We start from the raw sequence: 22,877 nt of genomic DNA on the forward strand, positions 1-22,877 counted from the left end.
ATTTTTTCATAAACGACCTGGAGGATAAAATAAACCGCTCAATCTCAGTATTTGCAGATGATACTAAGCTAAACAGGGCAATAATTTCTCTGCAGGATGTGGAAACCTTGCAAGAAGATTTGAACAAACGAATGTGGTTGCAAATACATGGCAAATGAGGTTTAATGTAGAAAAATGTAAAATAATGCATTTTGGTGGCAAAAATGTGAATGCAATCTACTCACAAGGGGGAGAACCTCTGGGGGAATCTAGGATGTAAAAGGAACTGGAGGTCCTAGCGGATGATAGGCTCGGCGCCGGCATGCAATGCCAAGCTGCTGAAAGTAAAGCAAACAGAATATTGGCATGCATTAAAAAGGTGATTAACTCCAGAGATAAAATGATAATTCTCCCACTCTACAAGACTCTGGTCCAGCCACACCTGGAGTATGCTGTCCAGTTCTGGGCACCAGTCCTCAGGAAGGATGAAAGGATAAAACGTTTCCATCAAAGGGAATTTAAAAAGACGAGGCCATTCACTAAAATTAAAAGAGAAGCGGTTTAACCTTAAATTGCGTAGAGGGTTCTTTACTGTGAGAGCGATAAGGATGTGGAATTCTCTTCCACAGGCGGTGGTCTCAGCAGGGAGCACCAATAGTTTCAAAAAACTATTAGCTAAGCACCTAAATGACCACAACATACAGGGATATACAATGTAATACATAAAAACATACACACAGGTTAGACTTGATGGACGCGTGTCTTTTTTCAACCTCACCTACTATGTAAGTATGTAGTGAAATTTTATTTTGCATAGCATAGCCTCTCATATATAAGGGTAAAAACAGCATTTTTGCTTACACACGATTGGATGATGACATTATAATCTGGGGAAAAATCCCATGCAAAGTGAATAGTCTATTTGCCTTTAGTAAAGCCAATACAGAGAGTCAACTTCTGACCTTCTGAAAGTGTGCAAACTATCCATGTAAATACAAGTGCATGTCCTTTTATGTCAGATTAGCTACCCCACTCCTTGATGGCTCAAATTAAAAATCAGGAACAAAACGGCAAGGCAATAAATGAGCAATGTATTTAAAACTGACAGAGGTGGCTAATTTTATATGAAAAAATGAATTGGCTGTGGCATTAATGAGTTTAATAACTGGTGTACATGCATTAAAATTTTGCTATAAATATGCATGTAATAACTAGCTATGCTCCTGATTTCCTTACAAATTAAGTCCATGAATAGAATGACATCCATGGCATTTTCAAAGTGAGACTCCAGCAAAACCTATCTGGATCATTTGAAGTCCATTAGAATATTGGCTTTATAACAGCTGATTGTGTCCAATTAATACCAATCAAAGGAATGGAATTACGTTATTAATGAGTTCCGATGCACTTTTCTTCAGCATCTTTGATGGTTCTCCAAAAAAGGAAAAAAAAAAAAAAACTTTCTTTATTAACCAATTTCAGACTGGACCATTTTGTTGGCTTAAGACCAAACCACTTTTTGCGATTCGGCACTGCGTCGCTTTAACTGACAATTTGCGCAGTTGTGCGACGTGGCTCTCATACAAAATTTATGTCCTTTTTTTCCCACAAATAGAGCTTTCTTTTGGTGGTATTTGATCACCCCTGTGGTTTTTATTTTTTGCGCTATAAACGAAAATAGAGCGACAATTTTGAAAGAAAACGCATTCTTTTTTACTTTTTGTAATAAAATAATATCCCCCAAACATATATAAAAAAAACATTTTTTTCCCTCAGTTTAGGCTGATACGTATTCTTCTACCTATTTTTGGTTAAAAAAAAATCGCAATAAGCGATTATCGATTGGTTTTCACAAAATAGGGGATGGTTTTATGGCATTTTTATTAACCACTTCCCACCCGGCCGATGCATATATACGGCCGGGTGGGAGCCGTCTACTCCTGATAGGACGTTCAGGAACGTCATTCAGGAGTAGCGGGACCGCGCAGCGGCGCGATCCCGATGTGCTCGTGTCACCCGGACACGGCACATCTCAGATCGGCAGGAGGGCTCTGTGATTGGCCCTCCTGATCACATGACGGCCGTGTCCAATCACGGCCGTCATGTGATGTAAACAAACAGCCGGTTGCTAGGCAATCGGCTCTCCTCTCCTCACACGGAAGTCACCGCTGAGGAGAGGAGAGCAGAACGCTGCAGCCGGCTGATGATCAGTGAGTATGGGCTGCTTTTTACAGCTTTTTACTCACTGATCATCAGTGTAGTGTAAACACACAACACACCACACAGTACAAACACAGTCCCCACATATGTCCCCAAAACACACATGTCCCCAAAACATACATGTCCCCAAATAATAAAAACACATTTCCCTAATAATAAAAACATGTCCCCCACATATGTCCCACTAAAATCACATGTCCCAATGATTATCTGCACACATATGTACGTGATCACCTGCACACATATGTACATGATCATTTGCGTACATATGTCCGTGATCACACAAACCAATTATTATACACTTAACGGAATTTTTTTTACCAAAAACATGTAGCAGAATACATTTTGGCTTAAATTTATGACAACATTTGATTTTATTGGATTTCTTTTCAAATAGAAAAAAGAAAATATTGTTTTTTTTCCAAATTTCCGCTATTTTTGCGCTTATATCGCAAAAAAAAAAAAACGGAGTCGTGAAGAAATAACACCAAAATAAAGCTCTATTTGTGCGAACAAAATGATAACAATTTCATTTGGGTACAGTGTAGCATGACCGCGCAATTGTCACTGAAAGCGATAGAGCGCTGAAAGCTGAAAATTGGGCTGGGAAGGAAGGGGGTGAAAGTGCCCTGTATTGTAGTGGTTAATATATATATTTTTTTACTAGTCATGGCAGTGATTTTTATTGTGACTGCGACATTGTGGCGGACACATCGGACATTTTTGACACATTTTTGGGACCACTGTCATTTATACAGCAATCAGTGCTATACAAATGCACTGATTACTGTATACATGACACTGGCAGTGAAGGGGTTAACCAGGGGGGTGGCAGTGTAGGGGTTAAGTGTTCCTAGGGGCGTGTTACTAACTGTGGGGGGCTGGGCTTTGTGTTAGTGAACACTGATCTCTGCTCCAATCCCAGGGAGCAGAGATCAGTGTCACTTGTTGCTAGGCAGAACAGGGAGATGTTGTTTACAATGGCATCTGCCCGTTCAGCCTACCCGTGAGACAATCGCGGGTATCCCCACGGCGATCGTCCGCGGGACTCGCGACCAGGCTCACTGGGGTGGCAGGGCAGCATATAGAAATGGACGTACCTGTACGCCAATATGCTTGCCCGTGTCATTCTGCCGACGTACATCGGCGTGCACTGGTCGGGAAGTGGTTATCCACTTACGGCCGGGCAATTTTTTCATTTTTCACACACATACACACACACGTAGAATCCAGCATTTTTCGCAATAATAAATAAAATATTTACTGAAAAAAAAAAATGGTGGCTGTTAGAATTTTTTTATATCACATGCACAATGTGATTTGCACAAACATTTGCACAATGGTTTATCATATGCAAATTTTCAGGCGAAAATGCACTAAGATTAATTTTAGTGCACACAACACAATATAATACCCTTTTTGGTAAAATATAAAAGATGAGGTTGCGTCAAGTAAATAGATACCAAACATGCCAAGACACAAAATTGCACACACCTGTGAAATGGTGACAAGCTACAGTATCTAAATTTGTTCATAGGTGATGCTTTAGAGGTGTTTACGTGTGGTGCAATTGCTGTTTACATTTAGATGTAGGACCTATGCGTACGTTTGCATTTGCGTGTGTGCACAGAGGGATGGGGGTGCTTTAAGAAAATGTATTATTTTTATTTATTTCATAGAATTTTTTATGCTTCTTACATTATTTTTTTGAATGTTATTGTTTACAAGAGGCTATTGAAGCTCCTATGTAATAGCATTGGGCAGGTGACAGATACCCTTAATAGAGACCCCCAATGTCTCCCCTGCCCTCCATTGCAGCTAATCAAGCACAGGGTGTGCTTGATTAGCTGCTTCTTTGGCCCTATAAAAAGCTGCTGTCTGCCTCTATATCAAGCTGCTTGCTATAAGGGCACTCAGGCAGGCTCGATCCCTAGCCAGGCTGTGTGTATCTACAAAGAGACACAGTACAGCCCAGCCCCACCCCCCAGTTCCCTTCTCACAGGATTTGATTGACAGCAGCAGGAGCCATTTGGCTCTCACTGCTGCCTCATGTTCAGTGAGGGGAAAGAGAGAGTGGAGCAATTGTGCTCTCAGGTACAACACTAGTAAATATTTGGGGGGGGGGGGGGGGGGGTGCTGATCTTGGAAGGTTTTTTACCTTAATGCAGAGACTGTATTAAGGTAAAAAAAACTTTACCCTTTACAAACACTTTAAATCTGGCCACAGGTTTACATTAGTACTTTTTATTATTATTATTATTATATATAGCGCCAACAGCGTTTACAATGTATAGGGGGAGACAACACAATTACAGTACAGTTAAATACAAAAGGTACAGGAGGGCCCTGCTTGTATAGCTTACATTCTAAAGGGAGGGCGTGGTGGTACAAAAGGTAATAGCTGCAGAGAATGATTTGATGGGGGTGTGTAGTACTGTATTCACATTTCTGCAGTACAGTAATGATGCACATGAGCACGTTAGCATGCCTAACATTCCTTGTAAGTGGGCTGCCAGTACTTCAGCATGGGTGAAAATGCACATGACCCCATCTTGGAAATGCAGGGCACGCTGCGGTCTTGGGTGCACTGCAGTGCATGTGCATTGCTTTAGTGAATTGTGGTGCCTTTCAAAATGAGAGGCATTGCAGTGCACCAATGCATGGAACATACGATGTTGTAACACGCACATTATAATAACACGGTAATGTGAACTCGGCCTAAATGTGCAATCATCTACATACAGTATTTGGCAGCCTGTTTATAAACTGAAATTGTACTAATGAGAAGGGAGACTAAAATAAACCAATGGGAATACTTATGGCTATATTTGTGCATTTAGCCTATATACATAATATACATTGCAGGTAATATGCAAAAGCAAATTTATAAAAGGTTATGTATGTTAGACATGTGCAATTCGTTTCAGACTGAATACAAATTTGGACAAATGTTTAGTTATGAAATAGTAACACATTTCTTTGAGATTTGTTCAATTTAGTTTCGTATATTTGTTTTCTAACAAATTCCACATTTTTGGAATGATTAAAGTTCGGATCAATTGAAAAACGAGCAACCAATTAGAATTCTGTGTGAAGAATAGCTGGTCAGGAAGCTAGCTGCTTCCTTAAAGCGGGAGTCCGCCGGGAGTCCGTTTTTTTTTTTTTTTTTTAAAAAGCCAGCAGCTACAAATACTGCAGCTGCTGACTTTTAAAATAATGACACTTACCCGCCCAGCGCGCCCGCGATGTCGGCACCCGAAGCCGATCTCTCGATCGTCTCTCGGGTGCTGCCGCCGCCATCTTGGGTATGGGAATCAGGAAGTGGAGCCTTTCGGCTTCATTTCCCGGTTCCCTACTGCGCATGCACGAGTCGCGCTGCGCAATAAGGATGGTCCCCGCTTTCTCTGGGATCCGTGTGTTTCCCAGCAGGTAGCGGGGGACCTTCGGAAAGGGGCATAGATTCTGCGGAAAGGGGCATACCTTCTGCAGAATCTACGCCGGAAGTGGGTGCAGATACCTGTACTGTACAGGTACCTGCACCCCCCTCCCCCCTGAAAGGTGCCAATTGTGGCGCCGGAGGGTTCCAATGAGTGGAAGGTCCACTTTAGGGTGGACCTCCGCTTTAACAACCAATGACTCATCAGCTGTTAGCGGGCTTCCCCACTGATGGCTGAAATGTAAACTAAAGAATGCCAGCTAATAAAAATTCAGGAAAAAAAAACAGCACCCCCCCCCCCAAATCCGTACCAGGCCCATACCAAAATAAAAAAATATATAAAAAAACATGGGGTCCCCCCTAAAATCCATACTAGATCCTAATCTGAGCATGCAGCCCGGCAGGCCAAGGAAGGGGGGGGGGAAGTGAGCTCCCCCTCTCCTGAACCATACCAATTCACATGCCCTCAACATGGGAGGGGTGCTTCGGGGAATGGGGGGCTCTATTCTCTCCACCCCAAAGCACCTTTTCCCCATGTTGATGGAGAAAGGGCCTCTTCCCCACAACACTGGCTGGTGGTTGTGGGGGGTCTGCGGGCGGGGGGCTTATCGGAATATAAAAACCAAAGAGCCTGTTTTTTTTCAGAATTTTTCATTGCCGGTGATGTATGAAATAGTGTCCCCCATTGGATAGTGTCCGCCGTGTACTACACTTGCGCAGTACGGAGGACAAGGAGAAGCCAAACATCTCTGAAGATAAACGGTGCCTGCACAGTGAGTCCAGGTTCAAGCCCCACCATCCAAGTGGACATAGAGGTAGAATAAAAAATAGCCAAGCAAAGCGAGGCCGTGGCTGAAGCGCGGCGAGAGAAGCAAGCCCGCGAGGGGCCCTCTTAATATGTGCAACCGTATGTCCACTTGGATGGTGGGGCTTCAACCTGGACTCAGTGCGCAGGCGCCGTTCTTCTTCTGAGACTTTTAGAGTCTCCTTCTCCTCCATACTGCGCAAGCACTGTGCCTGCTCAGTATGGGGCGGACACTATTCGATGGCCGGACACTTTTTGACAGAACACCAACATTCTTCTTTTTACAGTTCAGCTAACATTGGTTGTTAAGGATGCGGTGGACGGCTTCCTGGCCACTCCTTAACAACCAGCTATTCTTCCCATTTTGAATTGGTTGATCGATCCAAATAGTTTTGAAAATTTGGAATTAGTTAGAAAAATAATAAACAAAACAATATTAAACGAAACTAAACTAAACTAATTCCAAAACAAATCAACAAAATAAATTTAGTAACGTAACAAATCTAGTTCTGCATGTGTCTATTATATATAGCTTTTTATATGCCAAGTAAAATCAATATAATAATTTTGGACACTCGTTATTTCCAAATATATTTGATTCATATCTTATATGCTTAAACTTTACATATGCAAGGAAAGTATTGATTAACAGCACAACCTGAAACGTACTGGCGATCCACAGAGCCAATTCAGCGTGGATGCCACTTAGCCAACTGATCTGCTGAGTGATCTCAGTGGTAAAGAGGTGGTCTTACTAGTTCACAATGACCCAAATTATTAAAGTATGACACAAATCCTATTTTTATTTAGAAGCAGAGGGCACAGAGTGTTATGAGATGGAATTCCCTTGTCCCCCTGTTATATAACAGCCCTAATAAGGAAGGACTATATTTCTTAGCTAGGGTCACATCGATGAAGCAACCCAACAATAGGATTTCTATAATCCACACATAATAGTATATCAGCCAACATGAACTTGTATGATGGAAATGATACAGCACAAGCAGTAAATGAATAATGGTGTAAAATTCCCAGTTCATGTAATATTTAGAAAGCAGAACAGATGATAGTTTTGGAGAGAGAAAATTGTTATTTAGCTAGCTGCGGAGGTGAGAGGTTAATACATCCCAAGAGAGCATGAAAAGCAGACTGCCGTCAAATAGTGATGGGGTAAGTAAGTCTCCAGGTTTGACCCCGTCAGGGACAACTTGCTTGCGGCTCTGAGAGCAGAACAGAGATTAAAAAATGAGCTCTGAGAGTAGAATATTGACACTGTGAGATGGTTTCTGAGTCTTTCACTGTAATCCCAGGATACAGAAAGGGAAGCGTGAATGGAACATTTGCCAGATCTGACTCTAGGGAATGAATAAACCATCATACTGGAGCAAATTTACTTATTCCTCTCTGCTATTTGTTCATTGAATACTTTAAACAGGTAGACAAATCTAGCACCATTAAACCTCTTCAGCCTGGGGTTGCGTATCATTCCCCTCCGCAGCACATTAAAAATAAAAAAAAGACTGCTAACTAATAGAATGCATGACTTTATTGCAGCTTCTAAAATGCTTATTGTAGCATTTTGGAAAGATGATTGCTGTTAATAGACTAATAAACGTGTTTAAAAATTGAATACATCCTATAACTCACCAATTAAATAATACATCTAATATTCCAGAAGGCTGCAAGCGGTAGTCGGTCAGATGACCCTAGTTTTTGAATGTCAATACTGATTTGGCAGAAGCAGAGGCAGATGAAGATCAAACAGGCCTCCGAGCAAGTTAACAGCTTAGGGCCCCCCTACCCTATATACACCGCTAATCGCATAGTCCAGTAATACAGAAATGTATTCATCCGAATAAACCTTTTTTTTTTATATCAGGTTATAATGTGATTAACTGTAAGCTTTTTCTCTTCCTCTATCTTTCTATTATAATCTACTGGACCAGGGATCTCCAAACTACGACCCTCCAGCTGTTGCAGAACTACACGTCCCATGAGGCGTTGTAAAACTCTGACATTCACAGAAATGACTAGGCATGGTCGGAATTGTAGTTCCTGAACAACTGGAGGGCCATAGTTTGGAGACCTCTGTACTAGACATTACAGTCCGATTGTACAACTTTCTTTTTGTTTTACCAACAACTGTGTAGTACTAGGCCTTTACTGAGTTTTTATGAACTTGCTTTAGTGTTACTAAACCGAGGACCCTGCATTCACTATATCTGATCTCCCACAGTACACAGAACATGGAAATGCAATAATTTTAGTACATATAAACTAAATACCTTTTCTGATCAGCAGTATATAAGGAGGATTCCTATCAAGATCCAGGACCCCTGACCCTCAGTCTGGACAGTGCTGATTGGCCATGTGCATATTACATGTATTCTCCCAAGAAAAAAAAAAAAAACTCTCTAGCAATACACACCAAACTGAGCATGTGCATCCTGACTCTAATAACGCTGCCTTATCCGGATATGTTTTGAATCAGTGGAAGAGAAGGATTTGTACATACAGGATCAGACAGCCTTTTTAATGCAGAGGATTAACCCACTAGGCTCCACAGTGAGTATAACAAGCATGTTTCACTGCATATACAGACTGATTTTGTGGGTTTAGTAATACCTGGTTTGGACAGGTATCCAAACCCACTTCCTGTCGCATCACCATGGTCTAGTCGAAAGTTCAGCCCCCCTTCTTGCCCCGCAGCCTTCGGGACACATCACAGGTCCCAGAAAGCTGTGGGATCATTCACAAAGCGCAGCATGCCTTGTGTATGTGCATTGGGAGGCTGGCTGTAAAGCCACAAGCAGTCACATCGGGCTTCCCAAAGTAGACATACCAGCACCTGGACCTGAAGACAGCCGAAAAGCCAGCTCGGGTGAGAACAGTACTGGATGCCTGGACAGGTAAATGTCCTATTAAAAAAGTCAGCAGCTACAGTATTTGTAGCTGCTGACTTTTCATTTTTTGTTTTCAGGGTGAAAAAGCACTTTAAAGGTAAAAAAAACCCACTATCTGTTCCCCCCATCCCTAAACTTATACCCGACTCCCCTTATGGATCCAGCACTGTCCCAGCTGCAGCAGCTCTCCTCTCTTCCTGGATTCACAGGAGACACACTAAGAGCAGTGGGAACCATAGGCTGCTGTTAGTCAAACTCCTGTGAGGAAGGAGCAGGGGCTTGGCTTGCCAGTTCTGTGTGTGTCTATAGATGGTGTGAGTACAAAGGTAACCTGAAGCAGTCGGGGCACCCTTGTCACCCACAGGAAGAATGAGCAGACAGGGCTGGTGGGGACCGCCATAGAGAAGTTAATGGACTTCTCAGTGCAATATCATTGACCAGAGCAGTTAAATGTAACCTCTTTTTATTTTAATTTAATAAAATATCTTAAGTATCCCTTTAAAATATATTGTACAATTAACTGACACTGTGGCCAGCCTAAGCGTATCCCTTCCTAAGCCAGCCCCTTTCTACTCAGACGATTGTAAGCTGGTCAACATTTGTATGTCACATTGTATGTATAGTCCCCTCATCATCATCTTTGCAATGTGTCGTGTCTTTTAGATGAAAAGGAGAAATTATTGAACAACAATATTTTAGATAGAACCAGTCATGTTACTGTGGAATATGTAAAGTTATATTCCTTGGAAGGCCTGACCCAAAGATACCAGAAATTACATTACTACCATAAATACAGATGATCCAAGTCATATATCTATCTATCTATCTTGGCTGTTACTAGGTCACTTGACTCTGGGCCACTCCCAATTGGCCTTCAGTTCATCTGATGTTACTGGCCAAAGTGCCTCCTTCTACTTTCTGCTTTATGGCTTCCAATAGTTCTTAATGGTATGCACTTCTGGCAATAGTACTTATGCACAATAGTGACACATGACATAAGTATTTCTATCCCAACTTGTTATCACAATAATGTACTTATTAAAATAACTTCTAATGGTGAATGTGCATGTATACTTTATACCTTCCAGCCCACCATCTGTACATAATCACCTTCCCAGCAAATGCCCTTTGCATTTATATACATTTCACTTTTGCAGCTGCAGCACCCTCTGGTGATCACTCTTTTTTGATTGACAGCCAGGTGATAGCACAAATGCCAAAGGAAATAGGAAAAAATATATTTAGGTAATAAAGAAACCAAGTAAGTGTGCTCACTGTGTATATCTGTCTCTATATAAAGATATGTGTAAACCAGGATTCCAAAGAATTACAGTAGGGGTATATAAAAGTATGTATCTTTATTGTCTATCAATATAAGAGCAACCAAATCATGCTAATGTTATGGTTTATTTCCATCAATTGACAAAAAGGAAAGTAAAATAACAAAAGTGGAATCAAGATCAATATTTGGTGTGACCTTTGCATCCAAAACAGCATCAATTATTCTTGGTACACTTGCACACAGTTTTTTAAGGGACTCGGGAAGTAGTTTGTGTCAAACATCTTGGAGAACTAACCACAGATCTTCTGTGGATGTAGGCTGCCTCAAATCCTTCTGTTTCTTCATGTAATCCCAGACAGACCTAATGATGTTGAGATCAGGGCTTTGTGGGCGTCAAGCCTTCACTTTCAGGACTCCTTTTTGTTCTTTACTCTGAAGATAGTTCTTGTCTTGGTGCAGAATACATTTGGGGCCAGTCACATGCCTCCATGATGGTATGGCATGATGGATAATTATCTGCCTGTATTTCTTAGCATTGAGGACACCATTGACCCTAACTAAATCTCCAACTCAATTTGCAGAAATGTAGGCCCAAACTTGCAATGAACCTCCTCCATGCTTCACTGTTGCTGCAGACACTTATTATTGTATCTCTCCCCAGCCCTTCAGCAAACAAACTGCCTTCCGGTACAGCCAATTATTCAAAATGTTGACTTATTAGTCTAGAGCAGCTGCTGCCCTTTCCTGCACCCCAGTTCCTATGTTTTTGTGTATAATTGAGGTATGGCTTTTTGGTGGAAATTCTTCCACAAAACAACTTCTGGCCAGACTTCTCTGGACAGTAGATGTGTGTACCTTGGTCCCACTGGTTTCTGCCAGTCCTGTGCGGATGATGCCACTGGATATCTTCCAGTGCCGAAGGGAAGTGAGCATATACGGTCCTCAATGTTGCCTGTTTCTTTGTGCTTCTACAAAAGAGCTTGAACAGCACATCTTGAAACTCCAGTCTGTTTTGAAATCTTTGCCTGGGAGAGAACTTGCTAATGCAGTATAATTACCTAGTGTGTTGTCGCTGTGCTCAGTCTTGCCAATGTCTATGAACTGTGACATGAAACTGTCTTCCACAACCTCACCATAGCAGAGTTTGGCTGTTCCACACCCGGTTTTAAGCCTCCTGCACAGATGTTTGTGTCTCAGTTAATGACTGTTTTTCAACCTACATATGAAATTGATGTCCATTAGCGCCTGCTTGGTATAATTGAATAATTATATGCCTGACTCTAATCCTACACAAGCCTTGACTTTGTGCAAGTGTGCAAAGTTTGAAAGTGTAAGAATTGATGCTGGTTTGGTGCCCAAGGGTAGTCACACCAAATATTGCTTTGATTTAGGATTTTTCTTATGTTTGCTCACTTTGCATTTTATACAACATTGTATAAAATCTACAAACAATAGAATGCAATGGTTTGCATATCTCATAAACCCATTTTGCTCACAATAGAAAATAGAAAACATATCAAATGTTTAAACTGAGAGAATGTACAATTTTAAGAAAAAAAGAAGGTCATTTTGAAATTGATGGCAGCGACATAGCTTTAAAAAGTTGGAGCAGGGCAATAAAAACATGGCAAGGCAAGTAGTGCAAACAAAGAAGAGCTGAAAGAACATTTTACAACTAATTAGGGTAATTGGCAACAGGTCAGTAACATTATTGGGTATAAAAGTGCATCCTAGAGAACCAGAGAGTCTATGCCCTTGTACACACGGTCAGACATTCCAACGGAGTGTGTCCTATCGGACCGTTTTGTCGGATATTCCGACTGTGTGTGGTCTGCATCGGACTGGAATATCCGACGGACCAAGTTTTCCAACTCGCCGGTAAAATTTTCCAACAAAATGCTCCTATCGGACATACTCCGATCATGTGTAGCCTACTCTGACGGACAAAGTGCCACACATGCTCAGATCAATTTCCTAGACCAAAGCTATTGGCTACTAGCCTGAACGTAGTCCCGTCTAATGAAATAACGTCATCACGTTATGTACAATCGTTTTTTCCGACAACTTAGCCCGACCGTGTGTATGCAACATCACTTCCGGACCTCTTCCGGAATTAATCCGTCGGAATTACTCCGACGGATTTGGTAGTCAGAATCTCCGACCGTGTGTACAAGGGCTTAGAAGTAAAGATGGGCAGAGGTTCACCAATTCCAAAAAAAGCTGCATCTAAATTGTCTAATCCCGTAACCATTAGTTAGTAGAACCGATATATGTTTATTTAATATGTAAAGAATAAAGTTCAACAAGTTTCATCTTTGAAAAAAATGAGGATGGCGTGATTTGAGAATATGTCCTAAAAGCGATTTAAAGCTGGAGTAAACCCAGTTTCAAAAAACACTTACATTCCCAGCATGCCGGAAATGCTAACTTTCACATTGGTTGTGCTCTCAACCAAACTTTAAAACCATCCAATGGCTGTTTTCATAACTGATCACATGTGCAGCATTATGGCAGTTGAAGACTCATTAGAGGCCAAGATGGCAGCTTCCTTGACTGAAAATTATAGAAGGGTTTACTTCCACTTTAAGAAGATTTTATTATTCCAAAGATAATTTACACAAACCTAAAAATATTACTCCTCACATTTTAGATAGTATCAAGAGTACCATAAATCCATGCAAAATGCATAAAGCCAGTAATTATTCTTGAGCACCCCAAATATCATGCAAGGGGTTCTTACACAGAATGTGTCATGCCCAAATGACCAATGCGTTTCGTGACTTGCTCTTCTTCAGGGAAATACAATAGACTTTTATGATGAAAATGAAAAAAATTAAAAACTGGACAAATATGCAACCTAATGCACATATGCAAACCCATATTCTGTGACAAATATAACTACTTACAAAGTAGGATGATAAGCAAATGACACAAAATATATGCAATGAAATTGCCTGTGAAAAACATTTTAAATCATTATACTCCATGAATGCTCGATCAAGTATTTTTTTTTAAAAATCCATTTGATCCACCTTTATAATCCTTTGCCTCTTGCTGTAAACCCCCCCCCCCCCCCCCCCCACAAAAAAAAACAAAAAAACAAAACAAAAAAACTTTAGCATGTTTTTGAGTTGTAGGAGGAAACCGGTACACAATCAGGAACTCATTGTCATGCAAACTATGTCACTTGTGGGATCCAAACTCAAGACCATGCCACTGCATCATACTTTGATGTGTTATTATGTAATAGATTACTAGCTAAAAATACCAAAAAGTAGTAAACTGCATGCTATAACATGGTAAAGCCAAAGATAGAATGGAAATTAATTGTTTCATACTGTTTTACAATGGGCAGAAACGTTCTCTGTAGTGTGTTCGGTTACTTTATATTGTGCACCAGACACAATAATTTGTGTATTGTTAAAGGTCTTATCAAGAGGACTACATAAAAAACGTGGTCTTTTCACTGAAAATTGCTCATATAAAGTGGCATACTTTACAGTATATTAAGCAATTTCAAAATATGTAAAATATTCTAAATATATGCACAAAGGATGAAAGCACTTATGTGCATGCATACATAATGTATATATGTTAAGAATGATGGTTGGAGAGAATAAAGAATAAAGAAAGCCCATACTAACCTTTAAGAGCCCATTCACACTGAGGCAGCACGACTTGCAGCGCGACTGCCTCAGGCCACCGGGATCCGACTTTAGCAGCGGCTTGTGAAATGACTTCTGTATAGAAGTCAATGCAAGTCGCCCCAAAAGTCGTACAGGAACCTTTTTCTAAGTCGGAGCGACTTGAGTCGCTCCGATTAGAACGGTTCCATTGCATAGAGCGAGACACGACTTGTCAGGCGGCTAAGTCGCCTGGCGGGTCGCCCCTGTGTGAACCGACCCTAACAGTCAAACCTGCACTAGAAAAATAATTCATGTTATCGGATTATCTGCTAAGTGCAACACCTCCATTTTCTTTTCCTCCAGTTTTTAGGTGTCCATCCTCAATGTATCGTAATATCAACTAAAAAGGGTTTCATATATATATTCCTAAGCCACATCTGCAATGGTTTACCACTGCTTTAGCTAATTTGAAAAAAAAATCATAAAAAATGTACTGTTTTCTGACCAGTGTGACAAAGTGTTAAATGTGGTTTTCATACGAAGGGTATTGAGCTGTTAACCCTCTAAATAAATAGAGTTTAAGGCTGGTTTTCCAAAAGTTTGGCAAAGTACCAATGTGTTGTGAAGAGAGTTATATTATGCAGATCTCAGAGGGCCCAAGAAGGGCTCAATCATTATCAGAATGTGATTTCCATCATAATGCTGGTGACGCAGGCTCTAATCTCCCAGCTGAGATGGCTTTGAGAAGCTATTATGCAAGTCAAAAGATGGACTTGCTTTTACAATCATGCGCTTAAAAATCACTCTCAGAACTTCCTCACACATTATAATCACTTCATCTTCTGCTTCTCCTCACTTATTAATTTGCTTTTATGCGGAGCAAAACACGGCCGCTGTGATTCACACGGGCAATGTCATGTGCATACAGAGTAAAGAGATGTAATAAGGATAACTGCTCCTTGGTAAGGGGAATCCCATCTCACAGAGCTTACAATCTAATGAAAAATGTAGATGATAATGTGGAGAAATGTATTCAACTTATACTGGGTATTTTCTCAGGGAAAGGTAACATACATTTTGTCTTCATCATATGGATAAATTATGACTTTATAATATTACACGGCAGTTTACCTTAACCCTTTCGCCGACATAACACAAATATGCGACGTCACTGCACTGGGCTTTTTTTTTTTAGAAGGGGCCGCATATGTGTATCTCCCTTTGTGCTGGGAGCACACCACACGGCGCACTCCCAGCACAGAGACTGGGGTCTCACCGAGAGCCCCAGACACCATACTAACGATCAATTCCGTGTCACCTGATCGCTGTGGTAGCCCCTGATTGGCTACCACAGCAATCCATCACTGTGAAGCCTGTGCCTGTGTTTTTTTTTCTTTCTGTGAACGGAGGAGGAGGATACAATGCATCTTTCTCGTTCCTTGCAAAAAGAAAAAAAAAATGTTGTAAAATAAATAAATAATAAAGAAAAATACCTAGATCAAGGTCTGATCTAGGTCAGTGTTAGGGTTAGTGTCAGGGTCAAAGGTCAAAGTCAGAGTCAATGCTCAGGGTCAGTATATTTTGGACAGGATTTTTCAAATTAGCATCAGTGTCAGTTAGTGTCTCTGTGTGAAAAAAGAAATAGCAAAATGTGCATTATTGCTTCTGGGCTGTACTACAGGTACAAACAACAAATAACATTTGCATACAGTATGTGGTATCGTTGCGATTGCCAGGAGCAGGAACATTTACTTTGGGTTGTTCTTTGGTGGTAGGTTATGGTAGTAACAAGAAATATCCAGCTAAATAAAAAAAAAAAAAATGATATATATATATATATATATATATATATATATATATATATATATATATATATATACTATTTAGAGCCAGTTTTCCTTTGATAATAATAATTAAAAAAAATCAGGATAACTATTTACTACCAAATGAAAGCACAATTGGTCCTGAAAAAAACAAGGTATAATCCACCTGGATGCACAAAGTAGCTGTGATGATACGTACAGTTGCAAAATTGCAAAAGTGAGCTTAGGCATTTAGATTTTTTTTTATCCTTTGGTGTAAAGGGGTTAAAGAAATAGACAGTGTAAGGATGCTTTAGCTAAGCTAACCTGAGCTGCAAAAGGTTCTGTACTTAAACAACAAAAGATCTACACACTATCCAGTCAATTATGCTTGATTTATGAAAAACCATATGACTATAATGACTCGGCAATCTCTAGCAGACTTCCTTGGTAAAGGAATCGATTGGCTGGAAAAAATTCTTCCACCAAGTCATTTCATTACTGTTGCCTGACATAAAGCCAGTGTAAGGGTGTCTGCTCAATGCAAAAACCTGCATGTTCGACAGTCACATTTACGTTCATTATAAAAATTACAGTTTTAAACCCAGATCTTACAACTTTCTTTTCACTTCTCTGTGGAGGTTAATTTAAATGGAACTGAAGTTTGAGTTTTTAAAAAATTATAGTAGCATATATAAAGATGTTACAATAATGACATGATGGAATTAACTATACTACAGATAACATGTGCAAACAATAATTTGATTTTAATTCATTTGTTCTATGTAAGATTCTAAATTTTTCATTTTCTTACTTTCAGGATCATATCCAAATTCTTCAGATTACTAAAATATAGCCTTGACTAAGAAAAACCCACTGCAACATGGTGGTCACCACAACTACTACAACCACGGCAGCAACTGCCTCTGCTGTAGCTACCACAACAGCAACTGCTACCACAGTTGCCATGACCACCGCTACTTTGGACTTGCGTGATTGGCTGTTTCTGTGTTATGGACTTATTGCATTTTTGACAGAGGTGATAGATAGCACTAACTGCCCTTATGTATGCCGCTGTGACAATGGCTTCATCTACTGTAATGACCGAGGTCTGACCTCCATTCCAGCAGAGATTCCAGATGATGCAACCACCCTCTACCTCCAGAATAATCAGATAAACAACGCTGGGGTACCACCAGAGCTGAAAACAAAGACCAATGTTCGAGTGATCTACTTGTATGAGAATGACTTAGATGAATTCCCACTAAATCTTCCTCGATCACTGAGAGAGCTCCACCTTCAAGATAACAACATTCGCAGTGTTACACGGGATGCCCTTTCTCGGATACCACTTGTTGAAAAACTTCACCTAGATGATAACTCTGTGTCAACTGTTAGCATTGAAGATGATGCCTTCTTAGATACTCGTCAACTTCGACTGCTTTTTCTGTCACGCAACCATCTCAGCAGCATTCCCAATGGCTTACCACACACTTTGGAAGAGCTTAGGTTGGATGATAATCGCATTTCAACTATCCCACTTCATGCTTTTAAAGGACTCACTAGTCTGAGGAGGTTAGTACTTGATGGAAACCTACTGGCTAATCAACGCATTGCAGATGACACATTCAGTCGACTTCAAAATTTGACTGAGCTGTCTCTAGTCAGAAATTCATTAGCAGCACCCCCTCTAAATTTGCCAAGTGCACACCTTCAAAAGCTTTACTTGCAGGACAATGCTATCACTCATATCCCCTACAACACTCTGTCTAAAATGAAACAACTACAGAGACTGGACCTCTCTAATAATAACCTTACTGCACTCCCCCGCGGCCTTTTTGATGACCTGGAGAATCTGAGCCAGCTGCTTCTCAGGAATAATCCCTGGTATTGTGGCTGCAGTCTAATGTGGCTACGGGACTGGGTGAAAGCTAGGGCTACTGTGGTAAATGTGCGTGGCCTGATGTGTCAGGGTCCTGAGAAAGTTAGGGGAATGGCAATCAAAGATATCACACATGAGATGGATGAGTGCTTCGAAGGAGGTCCCCAAAGCAATTCAGCCTCTGCACATGCAACTCCTGCACTTCCTTCAATCACCACCCCACCGCAAGGTTCCCTTTTTACACTTAAATCCAAAAGACCAGGTATTCGGCTCCCAGATTCAAACTTGGATTACCCTATGGAGACTGGGGCAGCCACTAAATCTTTGGTGATAAGTGTCAAGCCATTGACTGCTGATAGCATTCGCATCACCTGGAAGTCATCTGTTCCAGCCAGTTCCTTCCGGTTGAGTTGGCTGAGACTAGGACACAGCCCAGCTGTTGGTTCAATCACAGAAACATTAGTTCAAGGAGATAAGACAGAGTATTTGCTAACTGCTCTAGAGCCCAGATCCACCTACATAATTTGTATGGTAACCATGGAAACAGGCAACACCTACTTTGCAGATGAATCCCCTGTATGTGCTAAGGCAGAAACAGGGGATATTTATGGCCCTACAACTACACTTAATCGAGAGCAAAATGCAGATCCTTTGGCTGGATTACCTTTGGCAGGCATCATAGGAGGTGCCGTCACCCTTGTCTTCCTTTTTCTCATCTTGGCATCTATTTGCTGGTATGTCCATCGAGCTGGTCAACTGTTAACTCGAGAAAGAGCCTGCAGCCGTGGCAGCCGAAAGAAAGACGATTACATTGAGTCTGGCACCAAGAAAGATAATTCTATATTGGAGATCAGAGGGCCAGGGCTTCAAATGTTACCAATAAATCCCCACAGAGCCAAGGAGGAGTATGTTATCCATACCATATTTCCATCTAATGGCACCAGTCTGTACAAAAGTACCCACACGATAGGTTATGGCACTCACAGGGGATATAGAGATGCTGGTATTCCTGACACAGACTATTCTTACACATGATGAATCATTATTTTTTTTTTGGACTTACCAGATACCTTCCCATAGCAAAATCTCGTTTTTTTTCCTGGTGCCCACAAATGATTCATGACAAAAAGTGCAAGTTAAATAAATAGAAATTAAATAAACTTCAGCTGTGAAAAAAATAAAAAAACAACAGGAAACGAGACTCCATGGGATATTTTGTAGGAAAGTAAAAATACCAACATTCATATGGCAAAACTTGAGAATAAAGAAGAGAAAAAAAACAGAGTAGTAGTTGAAAGGGCTGTGTGAGAACTCGATTGCATTTAATACAGCAGTTTAAATCATTGTAGAACAAGGAGATAAATTCAGAGAGATGGAAGCACTTGGATACGATTTGCATATAACCTGAGGGTTTCTTTTTTTCGTTTTCTTTTTCCCTTCTGTTAAATTCAGGGTGAAAATGAAGACATGGTGCAATGAATATTTGTTAACGTCTGTCACCAATAGAACGTATATATTTTTTTCTCTGCAAGTTTTTTTTTTTTTTTTTTTTACAAATTGTTTTATCACTAGTGGAAATAAATGATAAACCAGAGGCAAATAATTGTGCAGATGAGAGATTTTTTTTTTCTACAGCAAATCTGTTGTCATAGATTTAAAGTGAACTTTCATTCATTTCCAAAATATTGATTTGAACTCAATGACATAAAAATAGTTGTAAATTGACGCGTTACTTATGATAGACTTTACTAGACTGTTTTTTATCTATTCTCTGTGGAAACCTTTACTGACACTCGAATCCTTCAGCAGACATCTGTAGCGTGTGATGGTAATATATGCGTGTTCAGTATCCCAATGTATCATATACTCCAGCTAACCAGAAGAATCATGTGTTGGTTAATTAGGCAGGGAATGACAGTCTCGTTGACAATGCTTTGCAGGCCCTCTCATTAATTTGAAAAGGCAGTCTTTATAAAGCAGGAGGAATTCAGAAAGTACAAATGAAATTTCCATTATATAACATTTTGTTGCAGATTTTAGAGTCAGCTTGGATTGTTTCAAAAATTGTGGAAGGATTCTAAATTGGTGCACTGAAAAAATATATATAGCAGCCAATAATTTTATAACTCTAAAAAAACATTCTGTAGAATCCATACTGTAGGCACAGCTTTGTAAATGAGTGTTTGTTTGCTCAGGAAGTCAGCTGGAGCCACAATATGAATTATACTATAACTGACATATACAGTCTATATTAAAAGTGGACCAAAACAGAAATGTTAACATTAAGGTATTTTTACAGTCTTGTTGGGATGGAATGAATTACAGAAGGGCTGAAACGTTTCCTGGAGAAAGGTATTTTGACAGTCTTGGTGGAATGGATATAAAAACAATTACAATAGGGCTGAATTGTTTCCTGGAGAAAGTTCTATTCCAGGTTCCCTTCTGTGCTAGTCACATGTTAAGGCATGCGTACTTGGTCGAATGATCTGTGCTAAGGGAGAGGATTGACAAATGTGAATGTTGGTTCAATTGATCACATGCCCTAGTGACTAGGCTTTCAGACACGTGGCAAGCATTGCAGAGAAATTTGAGTAGCATTTTCCCAAGGAAAGGTACAAATGTCGGGCCTTTTGTTGACTGCTATTATACCATCCCATCCCATCAATACTGGCAACGATATTAAGCATCTGAGCATAGGTCAGCTTTGTGATTTCTATAAATCCATTGAAGGAAGTAATTTTATCCATTACTGCTAGAAAATCTGGAACACATATCACTACACTTCAGTTCAGTTTTTTTTTCCATCCATGAATATAAAAAAATATATGACAAGCCATATAAAAAACACTTTTTGTTTTCCCTTTATTCATATGTAAGCAATGGAGATGCAGCCATTTTTTAATATAATGGCAAGACTGCATTAGGGTTGTTTTACTAAAGGCAAATAGGTTGTCCACTTTGCAAGTACAAAACGCTTCAAGCAAAATCTCCCCAGAGCTTAACGAATGAGGTAGAGAACTGCATTTTTAATGCATTTTCCTTGCAAGAGATTGGGTACTCCTTGCAAAGTAACATTTCATCACATTCACTAAGCCCTGGGGAAAATTCCCTTTAAGAGTTCAACTTCACTTGCAAGTGCCTTTAGTATTTGCCTTTAGTAAAGTTTGTCACAGCCAACATTTTTTGTGATACCTAATATATCTAACCCTGGTACCTAGAACCTTTTACCAGAAAGGGTGGTAGCAAGTGACATACCAATTACTAAAAATTGTGTAATGGTAATAAAAAGGACAAAAAACAGGTAAAAGGTGTCAGACGCCAACTCTAAGTGTAGAAATGTCATCAGCACACCAAGGATTCCTCAAGAAAGATCCAAAGCTTTAATCACATGGTCACACAGTACACATACGGCAATGTTTCGGAGCCATGCAGGGCCCCTTCGTCAGGCAAGTGATACTTGCCTAACGAAGGGGCCCTGCGTGGCTCCAAAACATTGCCGTATGTGTACCATGTGACCATGTGATTAAAGCTTTGGACCCTTCATGGTTGCCTACGGTTTCCAGCCGGTGGTCATTACAGCCGCCGGCATTACTATAGCTATTTTGAGGAACGTGTGCGTGGGGAATATTATGTTTAGACTCCATCTCTACTTACACCTATCATGATTTGAACAGATTTTTCTTTAACAAAATCAGTGCAAATTGTAATGGATAAAAGAGACTGGAAGGATGACTTATTACTTTAAACTCTAATACTGTCATCACTTCTTTTGGAAATTGTTGCTGCATCTATCCAACACAAATGTGAATTAGAATCATTCATATAATGTCCCAACTGGATTACCATACAACAAAGAAGCCATGTTGATTGAGCTCCACCGGAAAAACCTTTCAGCTGGTGAAATCTCGTCAATGCCATTAGCTGTTTTTTCCTGGCTGGAAGTTTCACCATTTCACTCAATAAATATACGACAGCTGTGTCATTAGGCTACACTACTACCATATAGTACTAGCCCTATCACTAAACTACTAGGATAAGAAAGTATAATTTAGAGTGCTGCTTGCAATGTGGCATTAATTTTTCCTGCTTTTCTCACGGATTTCTCTTTGCTGGCGGGTTTATATTAACAAGCAATTTGCAGTTCTCTGTGCTAGAGAAAGGCTGTCTGTAACAGGTGGAAAGAAGCTGAAATGTGAAAGTGGAGAATGGCAAAAAAACAGTGGGAGAAAAGGAAAAAAAATTGGGAGGGTAATGCAAATTTCTCACCAATTATAACAGGAGAGGGAGTGGGAGCATATTGATGGCAGTGTGCAATCTCAGAGATAAAACAAAACGTGTTGGCAGGCATTTTTATTATGTGTTCTTGTTATCAAGCTGAAACCTCTTACCTATAATAATTAGATGACATTTTTCGCATGTAAATACAACATCAAGCAAGAAATGGTTAATCTTGGAACATGAGTGAAAGCAAGCAGCCGCACAGCCTACTCACACTATAAAATATACAAGTCTTTCTGAATTAGTCTAGTCAGTATAGATGTTTATGTGTATTTTTAAACTGTCACTGTGCAAATGCATTACTGCCTCTGCTGAAGAGCTCTTTTAATTGCTTTATTTTAGGTACTTTTGTTGGGGGTGCATTTCTGTCAAAGGTACCCTGTAAAGTCTAAAAAAAACAAAGTCAGTTCCTTGCAAAAGAGGTATTCAACTCACTCCTCTAGTGGCCTGTGTCTCCTACCTTTCCTCTGTTCCAAGCAGTTTCTGTAAGACTTTTTGGCACTGGAAACTTCCATCAGGTCTACCACCATGCAATGTAGTTCCATCCTCTGCCACTGATGTCACTGCTGTCTCCTACAGAGATGCACTAAAAGTGGTAGGAGAGGAGGGAGTGCCCAATATCCATTGAAATGCAAAAAGAGTGGTATTTCTTTATTGAAAGTAG

The 22,877-nt window shown here is 40.2% G+C and overlaps 2 protein-coding genes across 4 annotated transcripts in view; one reads left to right on the top strand and one right to left on the bottom strand.

Moving 5' to 3' along the window:
• FLRT1 (fibronectin leucine rich transmembrane protein 1) overlaps positions 1–21,353 on the top strand; it is a 351,683-nt gene extending 330,330 nt beyond the window's left edge. For both annotated transcript variants that reach the window (XM_077455768.1, XM_077455767.1), the window contains exon 3: positions 16,874–21,353. In XM_077455768.1, coding sequence (XP_077311894.1) covers positions 16,937–18,970 — 2,034 coding nt within the window. In that variant the 5' untranslated portion in view covers positions 16,874–16,936 and the 3' untranslated portion in view covers positions 18,971–21,353. The remainder of the gene's footprint in view (positions 1–16,873) is intronic.
• Positions 1–22,877, bottom strand: part of MACROD1 (mono-ADP ribosylhydrolase 1) — a 1,237,218-nt gene that overhangs the window by 629,233 nt on the left and 585,108 nt on the right. The window lies entirely within an intron of this gene.

This window comes from Lithobates pipiens, unplaced genomic scaffold, assembly GCF_037356315.1.
Source record: "Lithobates pipiens isolate NorthernLeopardFrog02 unplaced genomic scaffold, aLitPip1_a1.2 Scaffold_10, whole genome shotgun sequence".
NCBI lineage: Eukaryota > Metazoa > Chordata > Amphibia > Anura > Ranidae > Lithobates > Lithobates pipiens.